Source organism: Jaculus jaculus, chromosome 4 (genome assembly GCF_020740685.1).
Source record: "Jaculus jaculus isolate mJacJac1 chromosome 4, mJacJac1.mat.Y.cur, whole genome shotgun sequence".
Classification (NCBI taxonomy): Eukaryota; Metazoa; Chordata; class Mammalia; order Rodentia; family Dipodidae; genus Jaculus; species Jaculus jaculus.
Window position 1 is genome coordinate 118072921 of NC_059105.1, and position 24078 is coordinate 118096998.

General features: G+C 46.7%; 1 protein-coding gene across 1 annotated transcript; it reads right to left on the reverse strand.

Moving 5' to 3' along the window:
• Window positions 1-2073: 2073 nt before the first annotated feature.
• Window positions 2074-10945, reverse strand: Actr1b (actin related protein 1B). The gene is made up of 11 exons (XM_004669803.2): window positions 10809-10945; window positions 8902-8966; window positions 7624-7699; window positions 6823-6948; window positions 6247-6371; window positions 5824-6040; window positions 5607-5699; window positions 5329-5503; window positions 4738-4799; window positions 4491-4531; window positions 2074-4296 (listed from the first exon to the last, which is right to left on the reverse strand). The coding sequence occupies exons 1-11, from the start codon at window positions 10854-10856 to the stop codon at window positions 4194-4196; spliced, it is 1131 nt and encodes a 376-aa protein (XP_004669860.1). The 5' UTR covers window positions 10857-10945; the 3' UTR covers window positions 2074-4193.
• Window positions 10946-24078: the final 13133 nt, after the last annotated feature.

Consider the following 24078-nt stretch of genomic DNA (forward strand, 5'->3'; position numbering starts at 1 on the left):
TTGGCTTTTCATCATTTAAAAAATATTTTATTGAGGAGAAAGAGGAGAGAGAATGAGAATGGGCATGCCAGGGCATCTAGCTATATGCCGCTTTGTGCATCTGGCTTATGTGGATACTGGGGAACTGAACCTGGGTCCTTAGGCTTTGCAGGCAAGCACCCTAAACAGCTTAGCCGTCTCTCCAGCCTTCATTCATTTTTTGTTGTCATTTTGAGGTAGGGTCTCACTGTAGCCCAGGCTGACCTCGAATTCACTATGTAGTCTCAGGCTTGCCTCAGACTCAGAGCTGTTCTCCTACCTCAGCTTCCCAAGTGCTAGATGAAAGGCTTGTGCCACTATACCCAGCCTCAATCACTCTTTGAACACGTATTTTCAGACAGAAAATGGTTATAGGGGCTCATCTTCCAGTCTGTTAATAAACCCATGATGTGTCATTATCAATTCCCCATATTAGAGGTGGGGAACCTAGGACAGCTCAGGATTGCATAGCTAGCTATTTTGGGGGCAGGGTGTGACCCAGTCCATTTAGTTCCAAAGCTCCAGCCCCTTTGTCCCTCATTGTTTTAGACTTAGAGAAAACTTACAAAAACAGTTCATATTAGTGTTCCTGTTTCATCTTCACTTAATTTTCTCTATTAGTATCAGTTATCCCCATAGTATAATCATTTAAGCCAGAAAGTAAACAGGTATTAACTAACCCAACAAAATTTCACTAGCTTTCTGGAAAACTTTTCCAACTTGGGATTTCATTACCCACCCTCTTGTTTTCACGAGCTATCATGTATGAATTTAGGTTTGCTTGCTGCTGACTACTGGTTAGACTTGTTTTGGAATACCACTAGTACCTCAGAGTTAAAGGTGGCCAGATGTGGTGATGCACGTTAACCCCAGCACTTAAAGAGGTGGACAGGTTTTTCTGCTTGATTTCCAAAATGAGACCAAGTATTTTTTTGGCGGGGGTGGGGGGGGAGGAGTTATCACTGGAGCTGTAGATCATTGGGTAGGATGTCTGTTAAGTTTTCTCCAAATATTGTTTCCTTATGTAATTAACTTTATGGGGAGCCACTGACACACTGGACATATTTCGCCCATCTGTTTTTTTCTTTTCAAGGTAGGGTCTCTCTCTGTAGCCAAGGCTGACCTGGAATTCACTATGTATTCTCAGGGTTGGCCTTGAACTCACAGTGATTCTCCTACCTCTGCCTCCCAAGTGCTGGGATTAAAGGAGTGCACCATCACTCCTGACCTTGCCTTTATTTTTGCTTGCAACAATGACCACTGTGATGTTTGCCTGGTATTCTTTTTCCATGATTCCTTTTACATTAATTGGCATCTATTGGAGGGCTGTTCCTTCCTCCCCAGGTATGTACTTATCCAGTCACACTCATATCAGGAAGGACTTGAGCACTGGGGGCCTGAAGCTGGTTCCTGTGTTTAGACAAGCCCTTCTTCCGAGTGCACGCCTTACCATGCTGTAGGACATCCTAGGTGCAGCTTTCTCATGTCCTAGGGAACTGAAGAATGGTACTTGGAAGCCAAGACCTGGTCACTTATCTACTTAGGTACCAAAGGGTCACTGATTCTAGGCCCTCCCAGAAGATAGGGCTATGACATATATATATTCAAATTCTGGTGCTTGCATCAGTTATACTCCTAATCTTTTCCACCACCACAAGGTTTAGTCCAGCTGCTTACCTTCCTTACCTATATCTTTTCTCTAATAAGAACAGCCTGTCTCTTCAACCAGGGTATACCTACTGAAGGTGGATGGAGGATGATACATAGGTCTTTGCCTTTTAGAGGATGGGACTTTGACAGATATGAGGAGGAGACCATTCCTACAGAGAACAGCATAAGCACGGTTGGCAAGACAGGACTTAAGCTTAAAACAGGATAGAACAGGCTTCAAGGGGCCTGAGTTAAATACAAGAGTGTGGGTTCATCGAAGAGATTTTCCCCACATCCCAAATCAGTTTTACTTTAGCAGGCAGTGGAGTTCTACACTAAGTGGAACTTACTGATGGGAGAGCTTTGTCCTCTTCCTCCAGGTTCGCATTTACTCACTTGTACCAGTAAGGATTCATAAACATTTTATTGTATGGCTTATAATCCATTACAGATTTGATCTTGACACTGGAAGTACAAGGTGGGTAACTACCCACCTCTTCTCATTAGGTCTGAGGGCAAACACACTGAGTGGACAGAATGCAACAGTGGTCATGAGCTAGGCTGGTGGTGGCTCTATGGAAAAGGGTGGTTGGGAGAGGTTCTGCAGGAGACCAGACTCAGTGACTGACATAATGGGAGAACTTAAGAGGGGAGTTCAGTGATAAGGCTCCAAACTTAAGTGGCTGGAAGCCAGTGGTACCATGAGCAGGACCCTGCAGGAAGAGCTGGTCTGCAGCTCCCTCAACAAAGGTTCCTGTGTAAAATCTGACTGTGCTAGACTCAAGGCCCCACAGAACACTCTGCAGATACAGCTGCTCAGTACTCTTTGGCCAACAGCTTCAACCTGGCTCTAGTCACCATTCTTCCATGGCCAGCCAACTGTCCCCTAGGACACAGCTAACAGCCTTCTCTAGACCCTCTCCCCGCATGCGTTGGTTCAGCTGACCTCTTTGGTTTATGCTATACTTAGCCACAAACCAATTCTACTTTCCTTCTGAGTCTTCCCTTTTCAGCTCTGCCATCCCAGGGATCTCAACTATGAGCTCTGCTTGGAACCTTCTTCACTGCTAGCTGACTTCTCTGCTCCTACAAGTCAGCCTGCCTCACCTGTTGGCTCAGGTACTGGTGCTATTGGCCCCCATCATCTGTACCAAAATGACTTCTGACCTGAATGCTTGTTGGGGCAAAAGCTCTATCTTCTTTACCATCAGCCCCAAACACAAAGATGCTCACGTACTTTACCCTCTCCCTATTCAGCAGATCTGTTGCCTCCTACACCCTTCTGGATTGCTCCTCTGCCTTTTCCTGGGGAGTGTGGCTCACTCCCAAGCCAACCCTGTCTTGCCCTTCCTTCCCACCCAGACCTAAGCAGATCAGCCTGTATCACTGCTCAAGCAGAACAGGTGAGAGCGTGTGAAGCACACAAGCAGGCCAGGGAGGGCAGCCCCTTGCTCTTTGACTCCCCCAGGGAATCTGCTCCTCCTGTTCCATGTTGCCTTGTCAACCACTGAGTGTCAAGCTCCTGAGCTAGAGCTACTACCATGTGGAGTTCCCTCTGGGCCTGCCTCTCCAAGTCCCCAGGGACAGGTGAGCAAACAAGAGCACACAGAGCCACAAGAAACAGAGCCACACACTGGGCCTTGTCCATAATTATTACTATAATGAATTACAAAAAGAAGTTTTTTCAGGCAACTGTGTTAAGTTATTGTATGGATCTGAGAGAGGGAGGTGGGGCCCTGGCCACAATGAAGATCTTTCTTTAGGGAGATGAGAAGGACATGCCTCTCCACTCTGGGTCAGACTCCTGATTAAGTGGTCTCCCAAATAACAAATGAAGACCATTAACCCTTTCCTATCCAGGGCACTGGGATAAAAGAGAGGGAACAGCAAGTCAATTAAGTGCTCTGAAGGGGAGAGTGTGACAAACCATGAGCTGTGGCTGCCCATGGCTGACACTGACCCTGGGCCACACCCTTCGCAGGGATGGAAGACTGCACTGGATCCAGCCCTTCCCCAGGGCACCTGCCCAGCAATACTGGAGAACAGAGTGCAGAAGGGTCAGGAAGAGGTGGCATGAGATGTGCTGTATGTGCCTCACTGCTGTTGCAGGAATGCTAGCTGCCTCTCCTTTAGCCTGACCCACATGGATCCAGGTACTCTGGCCTGGTGGGAGCCTGTCAGAGCAAATGGGGCACCTGTATGTCTTGTCTTGGAGCTGTAAGACCTAGAGCAAGAAACCACAGGCCAAAGTGGCCTTGCTGTGAGGGACACCCAGACCAACCCAATACAGGGCTCAATCAATGCTCCAGCTTGAAATTGCCAACCATGCAGCTAAATAGTACTGTAAATCTGTGTGCTGTGCAGGAGGGGAGGGAGGAAGACAGATGAGCAATGCTGCACCACCTGTCTGCAATCAGGGCATGCAGGGGACCCTAGGCCTAGAATGTGAGCCCAGACCAAAAGGGGTCAAGGGCTCTGGCTCCCCTTTCTTCCCTCTCTCCCAAAACGTCCACTTTCCTTGGTCACTAGAAGGTTTTACGATGAATAGCACGTGAGCCATCTTCTTCATATTCCTTTTTCGATACCCACATCTTCTTAAAAGTGTCCAATGAGGCCAGGATGGAACCACTGTGAGGATGGAGTGATTCTATTCTTGCGATCCTGTGGGCTGGGCCAACTGCGCTTTCCAGGCCTTCAGAACTCCCATTCCCTTACCTGAGAGAAATTCACCCACCTCCCACTTTCCCTGGCCCATGCTAAGACTGGGGCAAGTGTCTAAGTCAGAATGGTATTCCAACCCCTCCCCTTGAGCCTTATCTCACCCAATCCACGTGGAGTATAGCCGTTCCTGAGGGGCCGAGATCTACAGGGAGCAATTGGGCGTGTAAGTGTGTATCCCTACACAGCCATTACCTTCCCACCCAAGGCAACAGGGCATGATGGGCCGGAGGGACAGCAGTGGGCAGGGCTGGGTGGAGATGGGACAGAGAGGCCTGGAGGTGGCCCCCACCCCTGCTCCAGGTCAACACTGACCAGCAACCCCTGCTCCAGGGGTCTGTACAATCTCACCTTGATTTTAACATCTTTTGGGGCAAGCTTCTTCACTTCACTCAATAACCGGTCTCCGAAGCCTGTGAACACAAGGATAGCCCAGCCTGGTCCACAGCTGACCTTGCTGTAGTTGACCTTCAACCCTAGCTGCTGCCACCCCTCTGTGAGCACTTCCTCCACAATCCAACACCCTGGTTGTGGGTGTCATGAGATGCAATCTCAAATCATGTAATTTCACCTGACCCTCGCACTCTTCCTCATACAAACTCCACTGAACGTTCTCATCTAAGTCAAAAGTTGGGTCAAATTTAATCCAATTATTATTTTTTTTTCTTCCTAAAACAGGCTCTCACTATGTAATTCAGGCTGGCCTTGAGTTTACAAACCTTCTGCCTACCTCAACCTCCTGAGTGTTGGGATTATGGGTGTGTACCACCATACGACATGATTTTAAGTCTAGTTTCTTAAATGAAAAAGACCCCAGCTCACCAAGTACCACCAAAAAATTTACAGAAACAGTGAGGTCACCAGTTCTAGTACATGGGCAGTCTCTGAGGAACCAGTCATCTTTGGTCTCTGGTCTTATCCCCCACCTTACCCACACAGTACCTTTGAAAAGTGTTGAGCCCCCTGACAGCACAATGTTGGAAAACAGCGTCCGGCGAAGGTCCATGTCAGACTTGTGGATGGCGAAGGCCAGCACCTCGTGGAGCCCCTCGCTTTCATCCCCCACCAGGTCCGGCTGGAAGAGCAGCTCAGGGGCCCGGAAGCGTGCAGGCCCCACCTTTGGAGGACAGGACTGAGGCAGACAGGCTCCAGGAAGCCAGGCTTCCCCTTCCTCCAGGCCAGCATCAGCTGCCACCCCAGAACTAGGCCTGGCCACTTACATCAAGTGTACTGCCATCAGGCAAAGTGTACTGCACCTTCTCTGTTTCTAGAGCCTCATCCTTTTGTGGGTTGATGGACAGATAGCAGGCTCGCTGTGGTGGGGAGGGGAGACAGGGCAACACCCTCAGCAGGCTGCAGCAGGAACTCCTGCAGCCAGGGCTTAACTTCATGCCCAGACCCCTTCCCCAGTATGTCCACATCCCTGCTCCTTATCACCTCTTTGATGGTCCGGACAACTTCAAACTCGGCTGAGGTATGAAAGTCAGCCCCTTCCTTGCGCAGCAGCAACCGCAGATAGCGGGAGACGTCACGGCCAGCAATGTCCACCCGCATGATGGAGTGTGGCATGGCGAAGCCCTCATAGATAGGGACAGCATGAGTGACCCCATCCCCTGAGTCTAAAACCACTCCTGTTGTGCGTCCTGTTGCATACCTGCCACCAGGTCAACATCCTTTCACCTCAGCTACTGAGGCATGAGGATCTCCCACCCCTGGGAGAGACCCAAGGATATTACTTTGTAAAATTTTATCTAACAAAATGGACATGAGACTCCTTAAAGGAATAGTACAGCCATTGAGGGGACCAAAGGGTTGTGCTGCAGGGACAGCCACAGGGAGGATTGGGACTCAGGCACTCACAGGCTGAGCACGGCCTGCATGGAAATAAACAGGGCCGGCACGTTGAAGGTCTCAAAGAACACCTCTGCTGCCTTCTCTCGGTTCTTACTGGGGTTCAGTGGGGCTTCTGTTAGAAGAACAGGATGCTACAAGAGATGGGGGGGGGAAGAGATGGGGGAGTCATGGTATGCACAAAGACAAGTAGAACCTAAAAAGATCTTTCCAAAGCCAAAAATGGAGCTAGCTGCAGCCTTTTATTGAGGGCTGTGTTCCATATCTGCTGGCAGTTACTCTACTAAAAGACCTGCTTTCTCTTGGGAAAATGTGCCTGACTGTCACAGACACACAAGGAAAAGGTAGCAGACCTATCAAAACACAGATAGGGATGGTTGTAGTGGCGCACACATTTAATCCCAGCACTTGACCAGCCTTGAGTGAATTCCAGGTCAGTCTGGGCTAGAGAGAGACCCTACCTCGCGGCGGGGGGAGGGGGGATTGCAGACAGGGAATGGGGAAGGCCTAAGCAAGAAGGAAACAGTGGAGGGAGAGGGCACAGCCAGTAAAGCTGTGAGCCTTGTGGAAGGGTGGCTGCCTCACCTCCTCGGAGAAAGTCTGCAGCTGGTCCTTGGAGTAGACATACTGCCAGATACGCTCCATGTCATTCCAGTCCCGCACCACACCGTGTTCCATGGGGTAGCGGATGGCCAGCAGACCTCGGTGCTCCTAGGGGCAGCGGACACACCAAGCTCCTCACCTTCCTGGAAGCTGCCTGCTGGGTGCCCCCTGCCCTGTGCTGGTGCTCTAAGCATTCAGCTAGCATAAGCAATGTGTCCCATCAATGCCACAGTCCCTCCTCTTCCCTGGCTGTGCTTCTTGGGGCTTCCCCACTCACTGCCAACACTTCCCCCTTCTCTCCTCACACACTGGCTTCCCTCTGTACTACTCCAGCTGCTGTCTGGTCGGTAGGTCCTCCAGAGTGCAGCTGGGGCTCTGGTCTCTTATCCCAGCCATGCTGCCATCCCTCATCTGCCTCCCACAGTAACAGGCTGTGCTCCCAGTTGTGTCCCTTCTCACTGGGCACCACTCAGCTTCTTCTACCCATAACGAGGCTGCTACTGACCGCATCTCCCAGGAGCCCCTTGTTTGCCCTCCCCCTCAGGCCTCTTCTTTCCAGACCCAGGACTGTGCTCACCCTGGGTGCCTACACATCACTTGCCAATACTGGGCTGGTTCCTCTCCCCATACCTCAAACTGGCTCCTCCTCAGGGTGTGATGTGGGTATGCAGTACCCACTACTAGGGTAAGAGGTGGCCCGTCAGTCCTCTTCAGAACCATCAAATCTGGGTGATTTTAACTCTTAAACCAACACTCAGGGAAAGGCAAGCCCCATACTATTACCTCTGCTTTCGGTCCGATGAAGAGGTCCCCTTCAAGGGCTCCAGCCATCACTCTCATGTGCTTAGGCCGTCCAACACTGCAAGCACATAGAAAGTCAGGGGGGTGAGGAGGGCATGACTGAACAGGAAAAGTGAAGTCAAACCCCAAAGCTCCAAGGGGTAGCCATCCTGTAAGATGCCAAGAATGTGGCCTGGGGCAAAGGTCAGAGCCTTGGCCAATGTGATGTGGGGCAGCAGCATGGGCTCAGAAGAACAGGTGCCTTCCAAGGGAGGGCTGAGTGTGAATGCCAGGATCCCAGTCCTGGCAGATGGTCAGCCTTCTGCAGCCAGTGACTCAGCCCATGCTCTTATCGGCAGATGAAGGGATCAGAGTCCCAGAAGCGGGTAGTGGTGCCCTTGAGCACCCCTCTCAATTGGTTGATGGTGCTCCTTTCCTACTGCCAGGTCTTCCGGCAGAGGCCTGTTCTTGGTAACTGAACATCTGATGAGCCGCAATTCTACACTGTGACTATGTTCCCCACACACCGCCAGCAGCCTTTCATGATACCCCACAGAGATCCAGAACAAAGGTGGAAACCCTTCACTGTGTCCAGACTGGCCTTGTACCCAGCCAGGTCTGCAGCTCTTGGTACAGCCAGATACTCTGGAGACCTCAGATCTCCCTCTGCCCCACTCTAAAGGGCACTGATTCTAAAGTGCTCCTGAGAAACTTAGGCTGGAGAGGTCCAGGCACTTCTGGCTCTCTCTGGGACAGCACTACCCTTTTATACCTGTGACCACCAGCACCACCCCCTACACTGAAACAGACACACCACTTCCTAGAATGTGCATATAAGCAAGCTCTGATGAAAACATTTCCCAGGGCTGTGGGTGTAGTTCAGAACGTGTACTTAGTTTCTGGAGGCCAAGGATTCAATCCCCAGCACCCAAATCCCACAGCAGTCAGAAATAACCTTTCCAAGGATGAAGGGGAGGCAGTACATTCAACCCTTACTCTCTCTGGGCATTTTGCTCTGCCTCTTGAGAGAGGTTTCTTTTATTCCTGTTGCCGCCACCACACCCCATCCCCAGGGCAATGCTGGCTGCCTCTCCTCCACCAGGCTGACAGAGAAACAGTCAGCACTTGTCTTTCCAGAGCTCTCAGTTCAATGCCACCAACCTAGTGTTTCCCTTTACAGGTAGAGGAGGGAGTTATCCTCAAAGATAGCCGTGACACCGGGCCCACATTCTCCTGGACGCAAATTGGGGAGGTGGGGACTGCTGCTCCATCAACACTTACTAGTTTGGGAAACAGTATTTAGGAATCTGGTCTCCTGCAAAGCCGGCCTTGATCACTCCTGAACCCTGCAAGGAAAAGCAATGCTTAGCTCCCGATACTCACCTGGAGATGCACACAGCACTCTGCATGGGAGATGCTGGCAGCTCCACCAAGGTGAACCAGGGAGGAAGTCAAGAGACCCCACCCAGAGGACAAGATCAATTACAAGGACATCAGTGACTCAAAACTGGGGAAGATTTTGTGTCTTCTTCCACCCTGGGAACATTTAGCGGGGTCTGGCAAGTAAAGTGGGGAGAGAAGAGTGGGTGGAGGCCAGGGCTATTAACCCTCCTATAGTGTACAGGCTACCCACATGGCCAACAATTACCTGGCTTGGAAGGTCAACAGTGCAGAGCCCAAGAGACCATGATGCACATCCTCCTCTACAAATGCCATGGCTAGTTTTGAGTAGGAGGAATCCAGCTACTCTCCAAAATCAGCTAGAAGCTTCTCCTCAGTGTTGACCTTTTCAACAGCCCTTCCTCTTCACCAGGAGAAATGGGCCACACATGGGGCCTGCTGGGGTGTGTGTGTGTGTGGGGGGGGGGTTGGAAACCTTTCCTCAAGTGCTTTCCCTGGAACCTTGTCCCAACTCTAGCATGGAAGCAGGGCTTAGGATCTCCAGTGAAGGAAACAACTTCTAAGCCTTCTCACCAATCTCCTTATGACCCTCTGCACATGCAGTGCTGAAATAACCACCTGAGTTTTGGAGGAGGGGTTGAGAGTCCAAAATGGGCCAGGCAGGTGTCTCTGAACTCAAGCTGCTTGAAAAACCAATGAGATCTGTCCACCACGAAGGGAAGTATATAGCCTGGTCCATTTGGTAGCCTGCTGTACAGCTGGTTTGACAAACACACCTCGAAGCCCAGATCTAGCTTCCTTGTTAAATATCTGTGATGACTTAGGAGAGCCATACAAGTGCTCCCCAGAAGCCAGCTACTAAGGGGTCCCATCGTTCACGTGTGAGGAGTTAGCAACTAGAAAGGGAAGTGTTTCACTAGTAACAAAGCTTGTGCCTGCACACCAAAAGCATCAGCTCAGGGCATGGCAATTGACCCTAGCCTGTACCTTCTCATGTCAGGGTTAGGATAAGAAGTCTTCTTAAGACAGTTAAAGCCAGCAGAGCCAGTGTTAAAAGACAAGGCCACAGGAAACCAGACAACTTTCTGTTCAGGCTTCCAAACAATTACCCCACACTGCTTCTCTGTTCTGGGAAGAGTGGGTTTACACTCTCCACTTGCCCTGCTGGCAGGATGATTTTTGCTCCGCAGGGGGGCATTTAAGGAGAGAGGGTTAAAAGGAGCAAGGAGGTCATCAGGTGGGTACTAGGCTGGTAAAAAGTAGCTTGCAGCTTTTGCCTTAGAGTGCAACCCCTTGGGAAGTGTTGTGATCATCAGGCCAAACACCTCCAAAAGACGAGACCAGCAGTATGAAAAATAGTGAAGGTGGAAGCCCACCTTCACCAGAAGCGAATGATACCCATCGGGACAGGGTCGAAACCTGCCTAGCGCCTCCACTCGACGGAGGCATCCACGGGCCTAGTGCACGGATGCACCGTCTGCCGGTCTCTACCCAGCTCTCCCCGACTTCCCTGGCTCAGGGAGGGTTCGGGGCCGAAGATGCGCGGGCGCGGGCGGGAAGTTGATCCCAAGGCCACCGCAAAAGAGTCTGGTGGTCTTTCTGTCCACAACTGTCCCTTCTGCCCGGTCTTTGGATCTCAGGAGCCGGCGGGGGCGGCGAACGTGCAGGAAGCTGGGGACAGCGCCGGCGGGCGGGGGGTCCCTCCCTCCCTCCCTCCCTGTGCAGCCGCGTGAGATCGACCCCAGGGGAAGGGCGCCCCTACCCTCCCCCCGGCTGCCGGGCCTCACGTTGTCGATGACCACCGGCTGGTTGGCGATGATGTCGTAAGACTCCATGACCGGGCCGAGCCGGCCCTGCCCAGCAGGCAGGCTGCAGGAGGACCGGCGGACGCGCGGGCGGACGGACGGACGCGGACAGCGGCGACTCCAGACGCGGCGCCGAGCTCCTCCCCCGAGTGCGTAGCCTACGCCAGGGCTTTCTGGAGGGCGGCTCCGGGGCCAATCACCGCTCCCATCCGGACCGATTGACAGTAGCCGCCGGGGCGGACTGCTGGGAGAAGGGGCGGGGCCTCGTGGGCTGACCAGCCAATTGGGACCGCCCGGAAGGACGGCCGGGGCGTTGCTAAAGTCCGCCCGTGGCGTGGAGGATGACTTCATGGTTGCGTTCTTAAAGGCGCGGCGGGAGTTAGAGGGGGTCGGGTTACAGGCGGTGCAAGAGTTCACCTGCCAGAAAGAAACGTGTTTTTTCTGCTCCCTGATATCTCCGGTCACGCTCCTTGATAGTTAATTAAATTATCTTATCCAACTTTTAGGGTTTTTTATTTTCCCAGGTAAGGTCTCACTCTAGTCCAGGCTGACCTGGAATTCACTAAGTAGTCCCAGGGTGGCCTGGAACTCACGGCGATACTCCTACCTCTGCCTCCCGAATGCTGGGATTAAAGGCGTGCGCCACCACGCCCGGCTTCAATTTTTAGTTTTTTGAGACAGGTTCTCATTATGTATACTGTGTGATCGAACTCGCGGTGATTTTCCTGAAAAACTGTCCCCCTCTTTTCTCCCTCCTTCCGGCCCTCCCTTCCTTCTTTCCTTCCTTCCTTTACCTATCCTCCTACGTCTGCCTCCCAAGTGCTGGAATTAAAGGCTGGGTGCCACCACGGTGCCATTCTTTCTTTCTGCAGGGTCTTACTCTAGCCCAGGGTGACTTCGAACTCCTGGTGATCTTGCCACCTCAACTTCCAGAGTGCTGAGATTATAGGTGTGAGCCACCACCCCCAGCTGAGAATGAAATTCCTTATAAAACACTACATGAAATATGTTCATTCTTTTTTTCTTTTTCTTTTTTTTTTTGAGGTAGGGTTTTACTCTAGCCTAGGCTGACCTGGAATTTCCTATGTAGTCTCAGGATGACCTTGAACTCAAGGCAGCAATCCTCCTACCCCTGCCTCCCCAGTGCTGGGATTAAAGGCGTCCTCTACCACGCCCTTCAAATATTTCTTTTCCTTTTATTTTGGTTTTTCGAGTTAGGGTCTCACTGTAGGGTATTCACTATGTAGTCTCAGGGTGGCCTCGAACTCATGGTGCTCCTCCTACCTCTGCCTCCCGAGTTCTGGGATGAAAGGCATGCGCCACCATGCTTGGTGTCTAAATATTTGTTTTCTATATAAAAATAAATTTGTATTTTCACGATAATTTGGTACTGGAGTTTATTGAGCACCTACACAGGACTTTTGCCCACTTCATGTGGATTACATTAATTCTTTGTAACTACTCCTGCACGTAATTGTATCATGGGTCCCATTTTCAGAGGAGGAAACCAAGAAGCCTCATACTTATGCAATTTGCCCATGTTATGGAGCTGAAATTAGCACAGTTGCAGCTGGCAGCTGTGCTAAGATAGTTGAATCCTAAATTTGTTCTCAAAACTGACCCATAGTTATTTGCCTCACTTTATATCTCTCCCACTAGATGTGAGCTTTATAAAAATGAAGCAAATATTGTACAAGGAAGTGCAGAAATAGGGATGGATAAATGGCTCAGCTGGCAAGAGCACTTGCCACTCAACATGAAAGCCTGATTTGCTCTGAGTTTGATTCCCCAGCACCCATATGAACAGCTGGACATGACACTCATGCCTATAACCTAGTCCTATGGGGACAGAGACTGGGAATTGCTGATGTTCCTGGTTGGTCAGTCTGACCAAAACTGGCAGTTCTGTGTTCAATGAGAAACTGCATCTCAAGGAAACAGGTGGAGTGGATGCATAATAGTGGAGAACACCCTATGTTCTCGCCTGGCCTCCACAAGTACATGCACAGGGTCCATGCCCACGTCATCCCCCCTCCACACATACACATGCAAAAAAGAGAGAGAGAGAAGAAAATGAAGAAATAGTAAGTTTACATTTCACTGAATAATTTCTATATGGACACATATAGAACATTCACTGAGTTTAAGAAACAATGTGACTAGCAAGCATACCCAAAGCCATACTTCTAAAAACCCACCCCTCTTAGTCACTAGCCTATTCCTCCCCACAAGTGACAGGCTGAATTCTAAAAGCAAGTGAGTTTTCATCTGTTTCTGAACTTTATGCAAATGAAATCATAGGTATATGTAAAGTTCTATGGAGCACTTATACATTCATGAAATAGATTAGTGTGTAGCCATTAAAAATAAGAAGGCAGGGGCTTAGTGGTTAAGGCACTTGCCTGCAAAGCCTCCCAGGTTCAATCTCCAGATTTTATGCTAGACATACAAAAGGTGACGCAAGTGCAAGGCCACACATGTCCACGAGGTGGCGCAAGAGTCTGGAGTTCGATTGGTTGAGGCTCTGGCTTGTCAATTCTCTCTGTAAAATGAGGCAGGGGCTTGAGAGCTGGCAAACAGTTAAGGTGCCTGCAAAGCCTGATGATCTGCGTTCAATTTCCCAGTACCCACATAAAGCCAGGTGCATAATGGCACATGCATTTGGAGTTTGTTTGCCGCAGCTGGAGGCCTTGGCATGCCCATTCTGTCTCTCTGACTCTCCTCTCTCTTTCTGCTTGCAAATATGTAAATAAAAAGATTAAAAAAAAATAAGAAGACAGTGGCTGGAGAGATGGTTCAGCAGTTAAAGGTGCTTGCCTGCAAAGCCTGACTGCCTAGATTCAGTTCCCCAATACCCACTTAAAGCCAGATGTACAAAGAGGTGCATGTGTCTGGAGTTTATTTGCAACGGAAGGAGGCCCTGGCATGTCCATTCTCTCTCTTGTTCTCAAATAAATAAATTTTATTAATTTCAAAAATAACAAGGCAATTTTGTGTGATCTACTATGAAATATCAAAGTGAGGAGAGCTAGCATGTAGAATGCTATATGCCACAAATGTGTCTGAAGAGTATTTGAGACACCTTCAGATCATTTTAACATGGGGATGGAAACATAGAAACATTGGTAAATGTGAATGAAGATTGTTTTTACCATACAACTGTTTCTTTTTTCTTTCTTTCTTTCTTTTTTTTTAGTTTTTTGGTTTTTTGAGGTAGGGTCTCACTCTAGCTCAGGCTGACCTGGAATTCACTATGTAGTCTCAGGGTGGCCTTGAACTCATGGTGATCCTCCTACCTTTGCCTCCCAAGTGCTGGGATTAAAGTTGTGCGCCACCACGCTTGGCTTTTAAACTGTTTCTTTTTTCAAGGCATGGGTCATGCATGCTCACGTTCCTGTGTGGGTATACAAGTGTGCATGTGTGTGTACATGAACATAGGCAGGTGTGCATGTGGAGCTCAGAGGACAACCTCCAGTTGTTCCTCAGGCTCTGCTCCATCCACCTTTAAAAAAATTTTTTTGGTGATTTTTTAGATTTTTATTTATTTATTTGGGAGTGACAGAAAGAGAGAGAAAGAGACAGAAAGAAAGAGAATGGGCACACCAGGGCCTCCAGCCACTGCAAACGAACTCCAGACACGTGCATTTGGCTAATGTGGGACCTGGAGGATTGAACTAGTGTCCTTAGGCTTCACTGGCAAGTGCTTAACCACTAAGCCATCTCTCCACCCCAATTCATCCACCTTTTTTGACACAGGGTCTTTCACTGGCCTGAAGCTCTCGGGCCAGTCTAGTGTTCACTGGCTGGCCAGCAAGCCCCTCCCCCTCCCCAGCATTTTTTTTGTTTGTTTGTTTTTCGAGTTAGGGTCTCATTGTAGTTCAGGCTGACCTGGAATTCACTATGTAGTCTCAGGGTGGCCTCAAACACATGGTTATCCTACCGCTGCCTCCCGAGTGCTGGGATTAAAGGTGTATGCTATTTTTTACATGGGTTCTGGGACTGGAACTCAGGTTGCAAGGCAAACACTATACAAATTGAGCCATCTCCTCAGCCCTATATTGAATTGATTTTAGCTTGTGCATGCATATATATCAGTCAGCTTTCTGACATTACAGTGAATGACATGAGACAACATAGAAAGATAAAATAATTGTTTTGGCTCAGAATTCTATAAGTGCCACAGAGATCAAGTAACCCCATTGCTTTGGGTCTTTGACTTGATAAGGGTAGCACATCATGGTGGGCACCTTGTAGAACACAGTACTGATCTCATGAGCCAGGAAGTAAAAAGAAAGAGGACAGGCCATCCAATGACCTAAGCACCTCCCACTTCCACCCAGTAGCACCATTCAAGCGATTGACACTTGGCTCTTTGGGGACACACATCTGAACTGTAGTAGTATGTGTTACTTTTCTTTTTTGCTTTTGTCTTTTTGTTGTTTTTTTCGACTGTATGGTCTTGCTCTAGTCCAGGCTAACTTGGAATTCACTATGTAATCTCAGGGTGGCCTTGAACTCATGGTGATCCTCTCCTACCTCTGCCCCCCAAGTGCTGGGATTAAAGATGTGCACCACCATGCCTGGCTATATATTACTTTCCAAGTGACATCTAAAATACTGAAGCCAGGGCTAGAGAGATGGCTTAGTAGTTAAACGTTTGCCTGTGAAGCCTAAGGACCCCGGTTCAAGGCTCGATTTCCCAGGACCCATGTTAGCCAGATGCACAAGGGGGCGCACATGTCTGGAGTTTGTTTGCAGTGGCTGGAGGCCCTGGTGCGCCCATTCTGTCTCTCTCTATCTGCCTCTCTCTCTCTCTCTCTCACTGTCACTCTCAAATAAATAAATAAAAATGAACAAAAAATTAAAAAAATAAAATAAAATCCTGAAGCAAGAAGATGTATACCTAGGCATTTGCAAAGTGGTGCCAGAACCTTGCTTACAGGGAAATCCCATAAGTACTGGGCAGCAGTGGAGCGGCTGAGACATTCTCTGGAAAAGCCTCCAAGTACACAGTGGAAGGCTATGGTGCAAACAGAGCCATGGGGACAGGAGGGCAGGTTCATCAGTTACCTCTAGCATGACAGTGACCAGGGAATCCTTAGAGACCTTGTTCCAGAAGGAGAAAGAAGCAGGGGGGGAAGGAGAGAAAGGCAGGGAGGTAGGTAAAGCAATGTAACATCAAGGCAAATCCCCAAACCCACACAGGGCCAGCCCCTCGGTTCCTGTTCCTAGCCATACCCACAGCTCCCAGACAACACTTGCTTTTCCAACCTGCAGGCCACTCTAGCACCTGGGTTCCTTTATCACTCTCAATTTCAGTCAATGTTATCTAAGCTCACTTTACAAAAACAAAATAGATCCATGCAGCACCTATGGAGGAGCCCAAAGTTTGGAGATCTCAGTTTCTGTGGTAAGAACTTCCCAAAAGAAAGATGGACAATAGGGCTGGAGACATGGCTTAGCCATTAAAGGCACTTGCTTGCAAAGCCTGAAGGCCTAGGTTCAACTCCCCAGTACCCATGTAAAGCTAGATGCACAAAATGGCACATACATTTGAAGTTTGTTTTATAGCAGCTAGAGGCCCTGGTGCTCCCATTCTCTCTCCTCCTCACCCTCTCTTCTCCTTGAAAATAAATAAATAAATATTTTTTAAAGGCAATTTAAAACTGGGTTGGAGAAATGGTTTAGCAGTTAAGGTGCTTGCTTGCAAAGCCTGAGGACTAAGGTTTGATTTTCCAGTACATACGTAAACCAGATGTACAAAGTAGCACATGCATCTGGAGTTTGCTTGTAGTTTCTCTATCTGCCTCTCTTTCAAATCATAATATTTACTTATTTTTTGTTTATTATTTATTTATTTATTTCACAGCGACAGACAGAGAGAGAAAGAGGCAGAGAGAGAGAGAGAGAGAATGGGCGTGCCAGGGTCTCCAGCCATTGCAAACGAACTCCAGACATGTGCGCGCCCTTGTGCATCTGGCTAATGTGGGTCCTGAGGAATTGAGCCTTGAACCAGGGTCCTTAGGCTTCACAGGCAAGCGCTTAACCACTAAGCCATCTCTCCAGCCCCAATATAATATTTACTTATTAATAAATAGAAAATATTTTTAAAAAGGCAGATGATGAAGTACCTGATGCCTTTTCTTCCTCTCTCTACCAGATACATGTCGCCAGTAATTATTCAAGAAAAGCAGTGAGCAATCAAAAGTATTAAATGGATCCTGTTTTTCTAGTTAATTTTTGTATCTCTCATAGGTGAAAAAAGTAGGACTGCTTTATTTTACATATCATTTTTCATTCAGATATAAGTGCCATATGATTAGATGTATGTGTAAGAGTATAATTTGATGAGTTTTGGCATAAGAATACTCCTGTGAAACCATTTTCCTCATCAAGATTATGAAGGTAGCCAGGCATGGTGGTGCACGACTTTAATCTCAGCACTCGGGAGGCAGAGGTAGGAGGATCTCGGAGAGTCCAAGGTCACCCTGAGACTACATAGTGAATTCCAGGTCAGCCTGAGCTAGAGTGAAACCCTACCTCAGAAAACCAAAAATAAGAAAAAAAAAAAAAGATTATGAAGGTGTCCATTGCCCCAAAAGTTCCATCATACAATTCCTTCTGAACCCTCTCTCCCTGGCTTTCTCTACTATAGATTACTCACTATTTTCTAGAGTTGTGTATGAATGGGTTCTCACAGAATATACTTTTTTGTTGTTTTATTTCACGTAGCATAATTATAAGATTGCCTTATGTAATTATACATGTTCATTCCTTTTAATTGCTTTTTTTGCATGTGTGGTGTACATGTGTGTATGTATGTGGGGGCCTGAGGTCAACGTGGGCTGTCTTCCTCAATCACTCTCCACCTAATCTTTTGAGACTAACCTGGATTCAGCTAGAGTTAGCCATCAAGTCCGGGCACCCCCTATCTCTGCCTCCCCAGTGCTGGTATTACAGGCGTGTGCCACTGCCTTAGGCTTTTACGTGGGTCCTAGGGATCTGAACTCAGGACCTCGTGCTTGTGCAGCAAACACTTTACCAATGGAGCCATCTCCCTAGCCCCTCTTTGAATTGCTTAGCAGTGCTTCATTTCTTGGACACATCAGTTTGTTTATTTGTTTATTTGGGTGGTTTCCAGTTCCTGCCTGATACCATAATCTTCCTATAAACATTCATGTACAAGTCTTGAGTTGGGGTGCATTTTCATCTCTCTTGGTAAATTCCTGGAACGAGAAGGCTGGAGCATACAGAGAGTGCATATTTAATATTTTAAGAAACTGCTGCTTTCCAAAGTGTTCTACTATTTTATATTCTCACCAACTGTGTGCAAGAGTTCCAGTTGCCCTGCATCTCCAACATTTGGTATTGTTATATAATCTTTTAAACTTTTCGCCATTATGTTTTACTGTTTATTTTCATAATGGTTTATAATGTTAAACAACTTTCCATGTACTCATTTGCCATCTAAATGCCTTCTTCTATGAACTGCCTTTTGTTTAAACATTAAGTAATTTTATCCTTTTTCATTTATATTGTTAACAGTATGAAGTGTCATTTTTTTAATGTATTTATTTGAGAGAAAGAGAAAGTCTGAGACAAAAAGAGAAAGCGAGTATGTGTACGCCAGGATCTCCTGCCACTACAAACAAATTCCAGGTGCATGTACTGCTTTGCTCATCTGGCTTTATGTGGGTACTGGGGATCAAACCTGGGCCATCAGGCTTTGCAAACAAGTGCCTTTAACCACTGAGCCATCTCTCCAGCCAATGAAGTGTCTTTTTAAATCTCAATCTCAGTTAAAATTGCTAATCTACTATTGAGTTGCATAAGTTTTTAAAATAAATCCTAAGTATGAACATTATTGTATATGTTTTACAAATATTGTTTACTATTATTAAATCATTAAATATTGTTTTATAAGCATAATTTTCCAAAGACTGTTTGTCTTTTATTATTTTGATAACAGCATCTTTATTTTTTTATCTTCATTATTACTATATGTGGCTTTTCAATGTAGGGTTTTGCTCTACCCCAGGCTGACCTGGAATTCACTCTGTATTCTCAGGGTGGCCACAAACTCATGGTGATCCTCCTACAACTACCTCCTGAGTGCTGGGAATAACGGCGTACACCACCATGCCCAGTTTATCTTTTAAAAAATTTTGAAAACTTATTTGCAAGGAGAGAGAGAGTGAGATAGAGAGAATGGGCATGCCAGGTAAACTGAAGCCACTGTAGATGAGCTCCAGATGTATGCACCACTTTGTGCATCTGGCTTTATGTGGGTATTGGAGAATCAAACCAGGGTTGTTAGGCTTTACAGCCAAGCACCCTAAGAGCTGAGCCATCTCTTTGGCCCTATTTTTTATCTTTTCATTTATTTATTTTTGTTTTTCAAGGTACGGTCTCCCTCTAAGCCAAGCCTGACCTGAAATTCACTCTGTAGTCCCAGGCTGACCTCTAACTCAAAGCAATCCTCCTACCCTGCCTGCTGATTAAAGGATTAAAGGAGTGTGCTGTCATGCCTACCTTTATTTTTATTTTTGTTTTTTATTTTTTGGTTGTTAGAGGTAGGGTCTCACTCTAGCCCAAGCTGACCTGGAATTCACTATATAGTCTCAGGCTGGCCTTGAACTCATAGCATTCCTCCTACCTCAGCCTCCTGAGTGCTGGGATTAAAGGCATGTGCCATCATGCCTGGCCTTTTTTGTTTTTGTTTTTTTCGAGGTAGGGTCTCACTCTAGCCCAGGCTGACCTGGAATTCACAATGTGGTCTCATGGTGGCCTTGAACCCACGGCAATCCTTTCACCTCTGCCTCCCGAGTTTCTGGAATTAAAGGCATGTGCCACTATGCCCGGCCCCAGCTTTAACTTTTTCTTTTGGAATGTGTATGTGTGTATATGACATGTGTGTGTTCATGTGTGAGAATGCCAGTGCATTTGTGCCACGGTGTGTGTGTGTAGCCAGAGGATAGATTTCGGGTGTTGGTCCTCTTCTTCCCTGCCTTTGAGGCAGAGTCTCTTGATAATTAACTGATCTTGTATGAACAAACTTATTTCTGGACTCTTCTGCTCCATTGATCTGTATACCAGCAACAGTCTTGTTAGTTTTTCAATGTTGCCTGATAACAGAACGCAATCAACTTAAAGGAGGAATGGTTTATTTTGGCTCAGCATATCAGAGGTCACTTGACAAATCTTGTGGATTTGTGGTAAACCAAGAGCATCATGGCAGACAGGGCACAGGGGGAGCAGAGCCTGGAGCAAGATGTTCTTCAAATGCAGATCCCCAGTGACCTTCTTCAACCAGGCCCCACATCCTAAAGTTTCCAACACTTCCCAAAATGGTGTCACCAACTGGGGACCAAGTGTTCAACACATGAATCTGTGGGGTTACTTCATAGTCAAACCAAAATACTTGATAACTGTTGTTTATACATTTAGAAAATGGATAGTAGAAAGCTTCCTTTGTTCTCTTTCTCCAAGTTGCTTTGGATATTCTTGGGCTTTGATTTCCACATTATTTTAGAGTAAATTTATCCATTTCTACAAGAATGCCTGCTAGGGTTTTCATTGCTTATTTGTTTTTTTTCTTTACCTTTCCACTGAATATATAGATCAAGTGAAAGAAAATTGTCTTTTTTTCAATTGTCCTTTTAGTAGCTTGTTTTCTGATCTATAGAGAATATCTTTGTTAAATCTTTTAAAATTTTCTTGTTATTATTTTTAAAAATTAATTTACTTTTCATTAACATCTTCCATGATTGTAAACAATATCCCATGGTAATGCCCTCCCTCCCCCCACTTTCCCCTTTGAAACTCCACTCTAGATCATACCCCCTCCCCCTCAATCAGTCTCTTTTTATTTTGATGTCATGATCTTTTCCTCCTATTATGACAGTCTTGTGTAGGTAGTGTCAGGCACTGTGAGGTCATGGATATCCAGGCCATTTTGTGTCTGGGGGAGCACGTTGTAAGGAGTCCTACCCTTTCTTTGGCTCTTACATTCTACCACCTCTTCCTCAATGGACCTTGAGCCTTGGGAGGTGTGATAGGGATATTGCAGTGCTGAGCACTCTTCTGTCACTTCTTCCCAGCATCATGATGCCTTCTGAGTCATCCCAAGGTCACTGCCATCTGAAAAGAGAAAGTTCTCGAATCAAAAGTGAGAGTAGCATTAATATATGGGTATGAACATTAAGAGAAGTACTTATTGGGCAGTTTGGTGAGCATAGTACATACATTTAGCCAGATAGCAGCAGATGTTACACCCCTAGGGCTCATGACTATCCCTGTTGTAGGTTTTCAGTACCAGGGATGTATTCCCTCCCATGGAGCGGGCCTCTAGTCCAATTAGAGGGCAGTTGATTTCTACCATGACAGATGCGCCACTATTGTATCTGTTGGCTCATTTGGCCTGGCTGGCCAAATATAAGGCTTGCAGTATCCATTGTTGAGTATCTTCACTGGTGATTTCTCTCTCTCCCATTGAACTACATGCAGAATGGCTTCTTCCAGCTTTCTGTCAGCTGGTCTACATGGAGGAGGTTATCAGCTCATTTCCAGCAGGATTTCTCAGTGGCGTTGCAGCCCAAGTATGTGGAGTCTTCAGCAATAGGGTCTTACCATCTATTCCTGGTGGGAAACCAAGGGCCTCGGCAATGGGCTGTAATGTTTTGGGGGGCATCAGGGACCTCCCTGGCCAAAACTCACTGGAAGGCATCCTATCCCTGGAACTGAAAATTTCCAATAACAATCTATGGCTCCTGAGTGTTCCATTGTCCAAAAAAGTAGGTTACCATATGATTTATTTTTATCTTCTTAGATTTTTATTAGTCCTCCCTCCACCTTTCCTTTATTCAATTTCTTCCCCTGACCTCAGTTAGGCCTTTTCATCCCCATTAATCTATTCTTCTACTTACATATATACAATATCATCCTATTAAGTCCCCCCTCTATTTATTTTTTTAAATTTAATTAAGTTTTTTAAAGACCAAATGTGTTTTTGTTCATTTTTGTTTTTTGTTTCTCAAGGTAGGGTTTCACTCTAGGTCAGGCTGACCTAGAATTCACTATGTAGTCTCAGGGTGGCCTCTAACTCATGGTGATCCACCTACCTCTGCCTTCCAAGTACTGGAATTTAAGGGGTGTGCCAACATGCCTGGCTCCAAATGTGAATTTTTAAATATTTTATTTATTTATTTAAAAGAGAAAGAAAGAGGCAGATAGAAAAAGAATGAGAATGGGCATACCAGAGCCTCCAGCCACTGCAAACTCTAGCTGCATGAGCCGCCTTGTACATCTGGCTTTATGCGGGTCCTGGGAAATTGAACCTGGGTCCTTTGGCTTTGCAGACAAGCACCTTAACCATTAAGCAATCTCCCTAGCCCCTATTTTTTTTTTTTTTGAAGTAGGGTCTAGCCCAGGCTGATCTGGAATTCACTATGTAGTTTCAGGGTGGCCCCAAACTCTCAGCGATCCTCCTAATTCTGCCTCCTCAGTGCTGGGATTAAAGGAGTGCATCAGCACACCTGGCCAGTTAATTACTTTTAAAAGTTTTGGGAGCACAGGTCTATACTGTCTCAACAAGTTTATTTCCAAGTATTTAAATTTGTTTTTTCAAGGTAGGGTCTCACTGTAGCCAAGGCTGACCTGGAATTCACTATGTAGTCTCAGGGTGGCCTCAAACTCACGGCCATCCTCCTACTTCTGCCTCCCAAGTGCTGGGACTAAAGGCATGCACCACCACACCCAGCCAAAGTATTTAATATTTTGATGCTACTATATATAATATTGTTTTATAATTTTGATTCCTAATTTTTCAATGCTAGTATGTAGTAAAATGACTGATTTTAAAAAAAATTAATAGTGGGCCAGGCGTGGTGGTGCACACCTTTAATCCCAGCACTTGGGAGGCAGAGGTAGGAGGATGGTCATGAGTTCGAGGCTACTCTGACACTACATAGTGAATTCCAGGTAAGCCTGGACTACAGTGAAACCCTATTTCAAAAAACAAAACAAAACAAATAAAATAATAATAATAGTGTTCTTAGATCAATTTTAAATTTATAGGGAAAAAGTACTTTAAGACAGGTTTTTAGGATGGCCTAGAACTCTTTATGTATCTGAGGATGACCTTGAACTCCTAGTCCTGCTGCTTCCCCTTTCTGAGTGTGCCACCATATCTGGTTTATGTGGTAGTTTGAATGTGGAGTGTTACCTCCCCCCACCATAGCCTCATGTGTTTGTGACTAAGGCTTCCATTGGATTCCCAGCTGATTGAGCCTATGAGGGGCGGAGCCTTGCTGGAGATGGTGTGTCATTGGGGGTGGATATCTGTCCAGCTCACTGGGTGTTCAGAGGAGCTTACTCTTACTGCTATTCCCAGCTGATGGGACAAGATGTGATGCCCTGTTGTCTGTTCTTATAATGCCTTCTCCACCATAATAAAATTTCCCCTAGAAGTAAAATAAACCTTTTCTTTCCATCAGCTCTTCTGGTCAGGTGTTTTGTCCCAGTAAGGAGAAGGTAACTATAACACTGGGGTCTTACGTATTCTAGGCAAGCACTCACCCAATGATCCCCAGCCTATAGAGAATTCCCATATATTTCTTCCCTTAACTCCCAGTTTCCCATTAATTGCATCTTAATTGTGACTTCTTTGATATAATCTGAACCATACTGTTGTTAGTTGAGACCCATTGTTTATATTGTGTTATTTCTTTCCTTCTTCTTTTTCTCCTCTTCCTTTTTTTTTTTTAAATTTTTTATTTATTAACAGACACAGAGAGAAAGACAGATAGAGGGAGACAGAGAGAATGGGCGCGCCAGGGCTTCCAGCCTCTGCAAACAAACTCCAGACGCGTGCGCCCCCTTGTGCATCTGGCTAACGTGGGACCTGGGGAACCGAGCCTCGAACCAGGGTTCTTAGGCTTCACAGGCAAGCGCTTAACCGCTAAGCCATCTCTCCAGCCCTTTTTTTTTTTTTTTAAAGTAGGGTCTCATTCTAGCCCAGGGTGACTTGAAACGCACTCTGTACTACAAGACTGGCCTCAAATTCACAGTGATCCTCCTACTTCAGTCTCCCAGGTGCTGGATTAAAGGTGTGTGCCACCATGCCTGGCTTGTATTCTTTGTGTTAAGAAGTTTTACAGGTTTTGACAAGTACATAATTTGTACTATATTTACAATATTGCCTTTTCCAAATGTCAGAGTTGGAATCATACAGTATGCCATATTTTCAGACTAA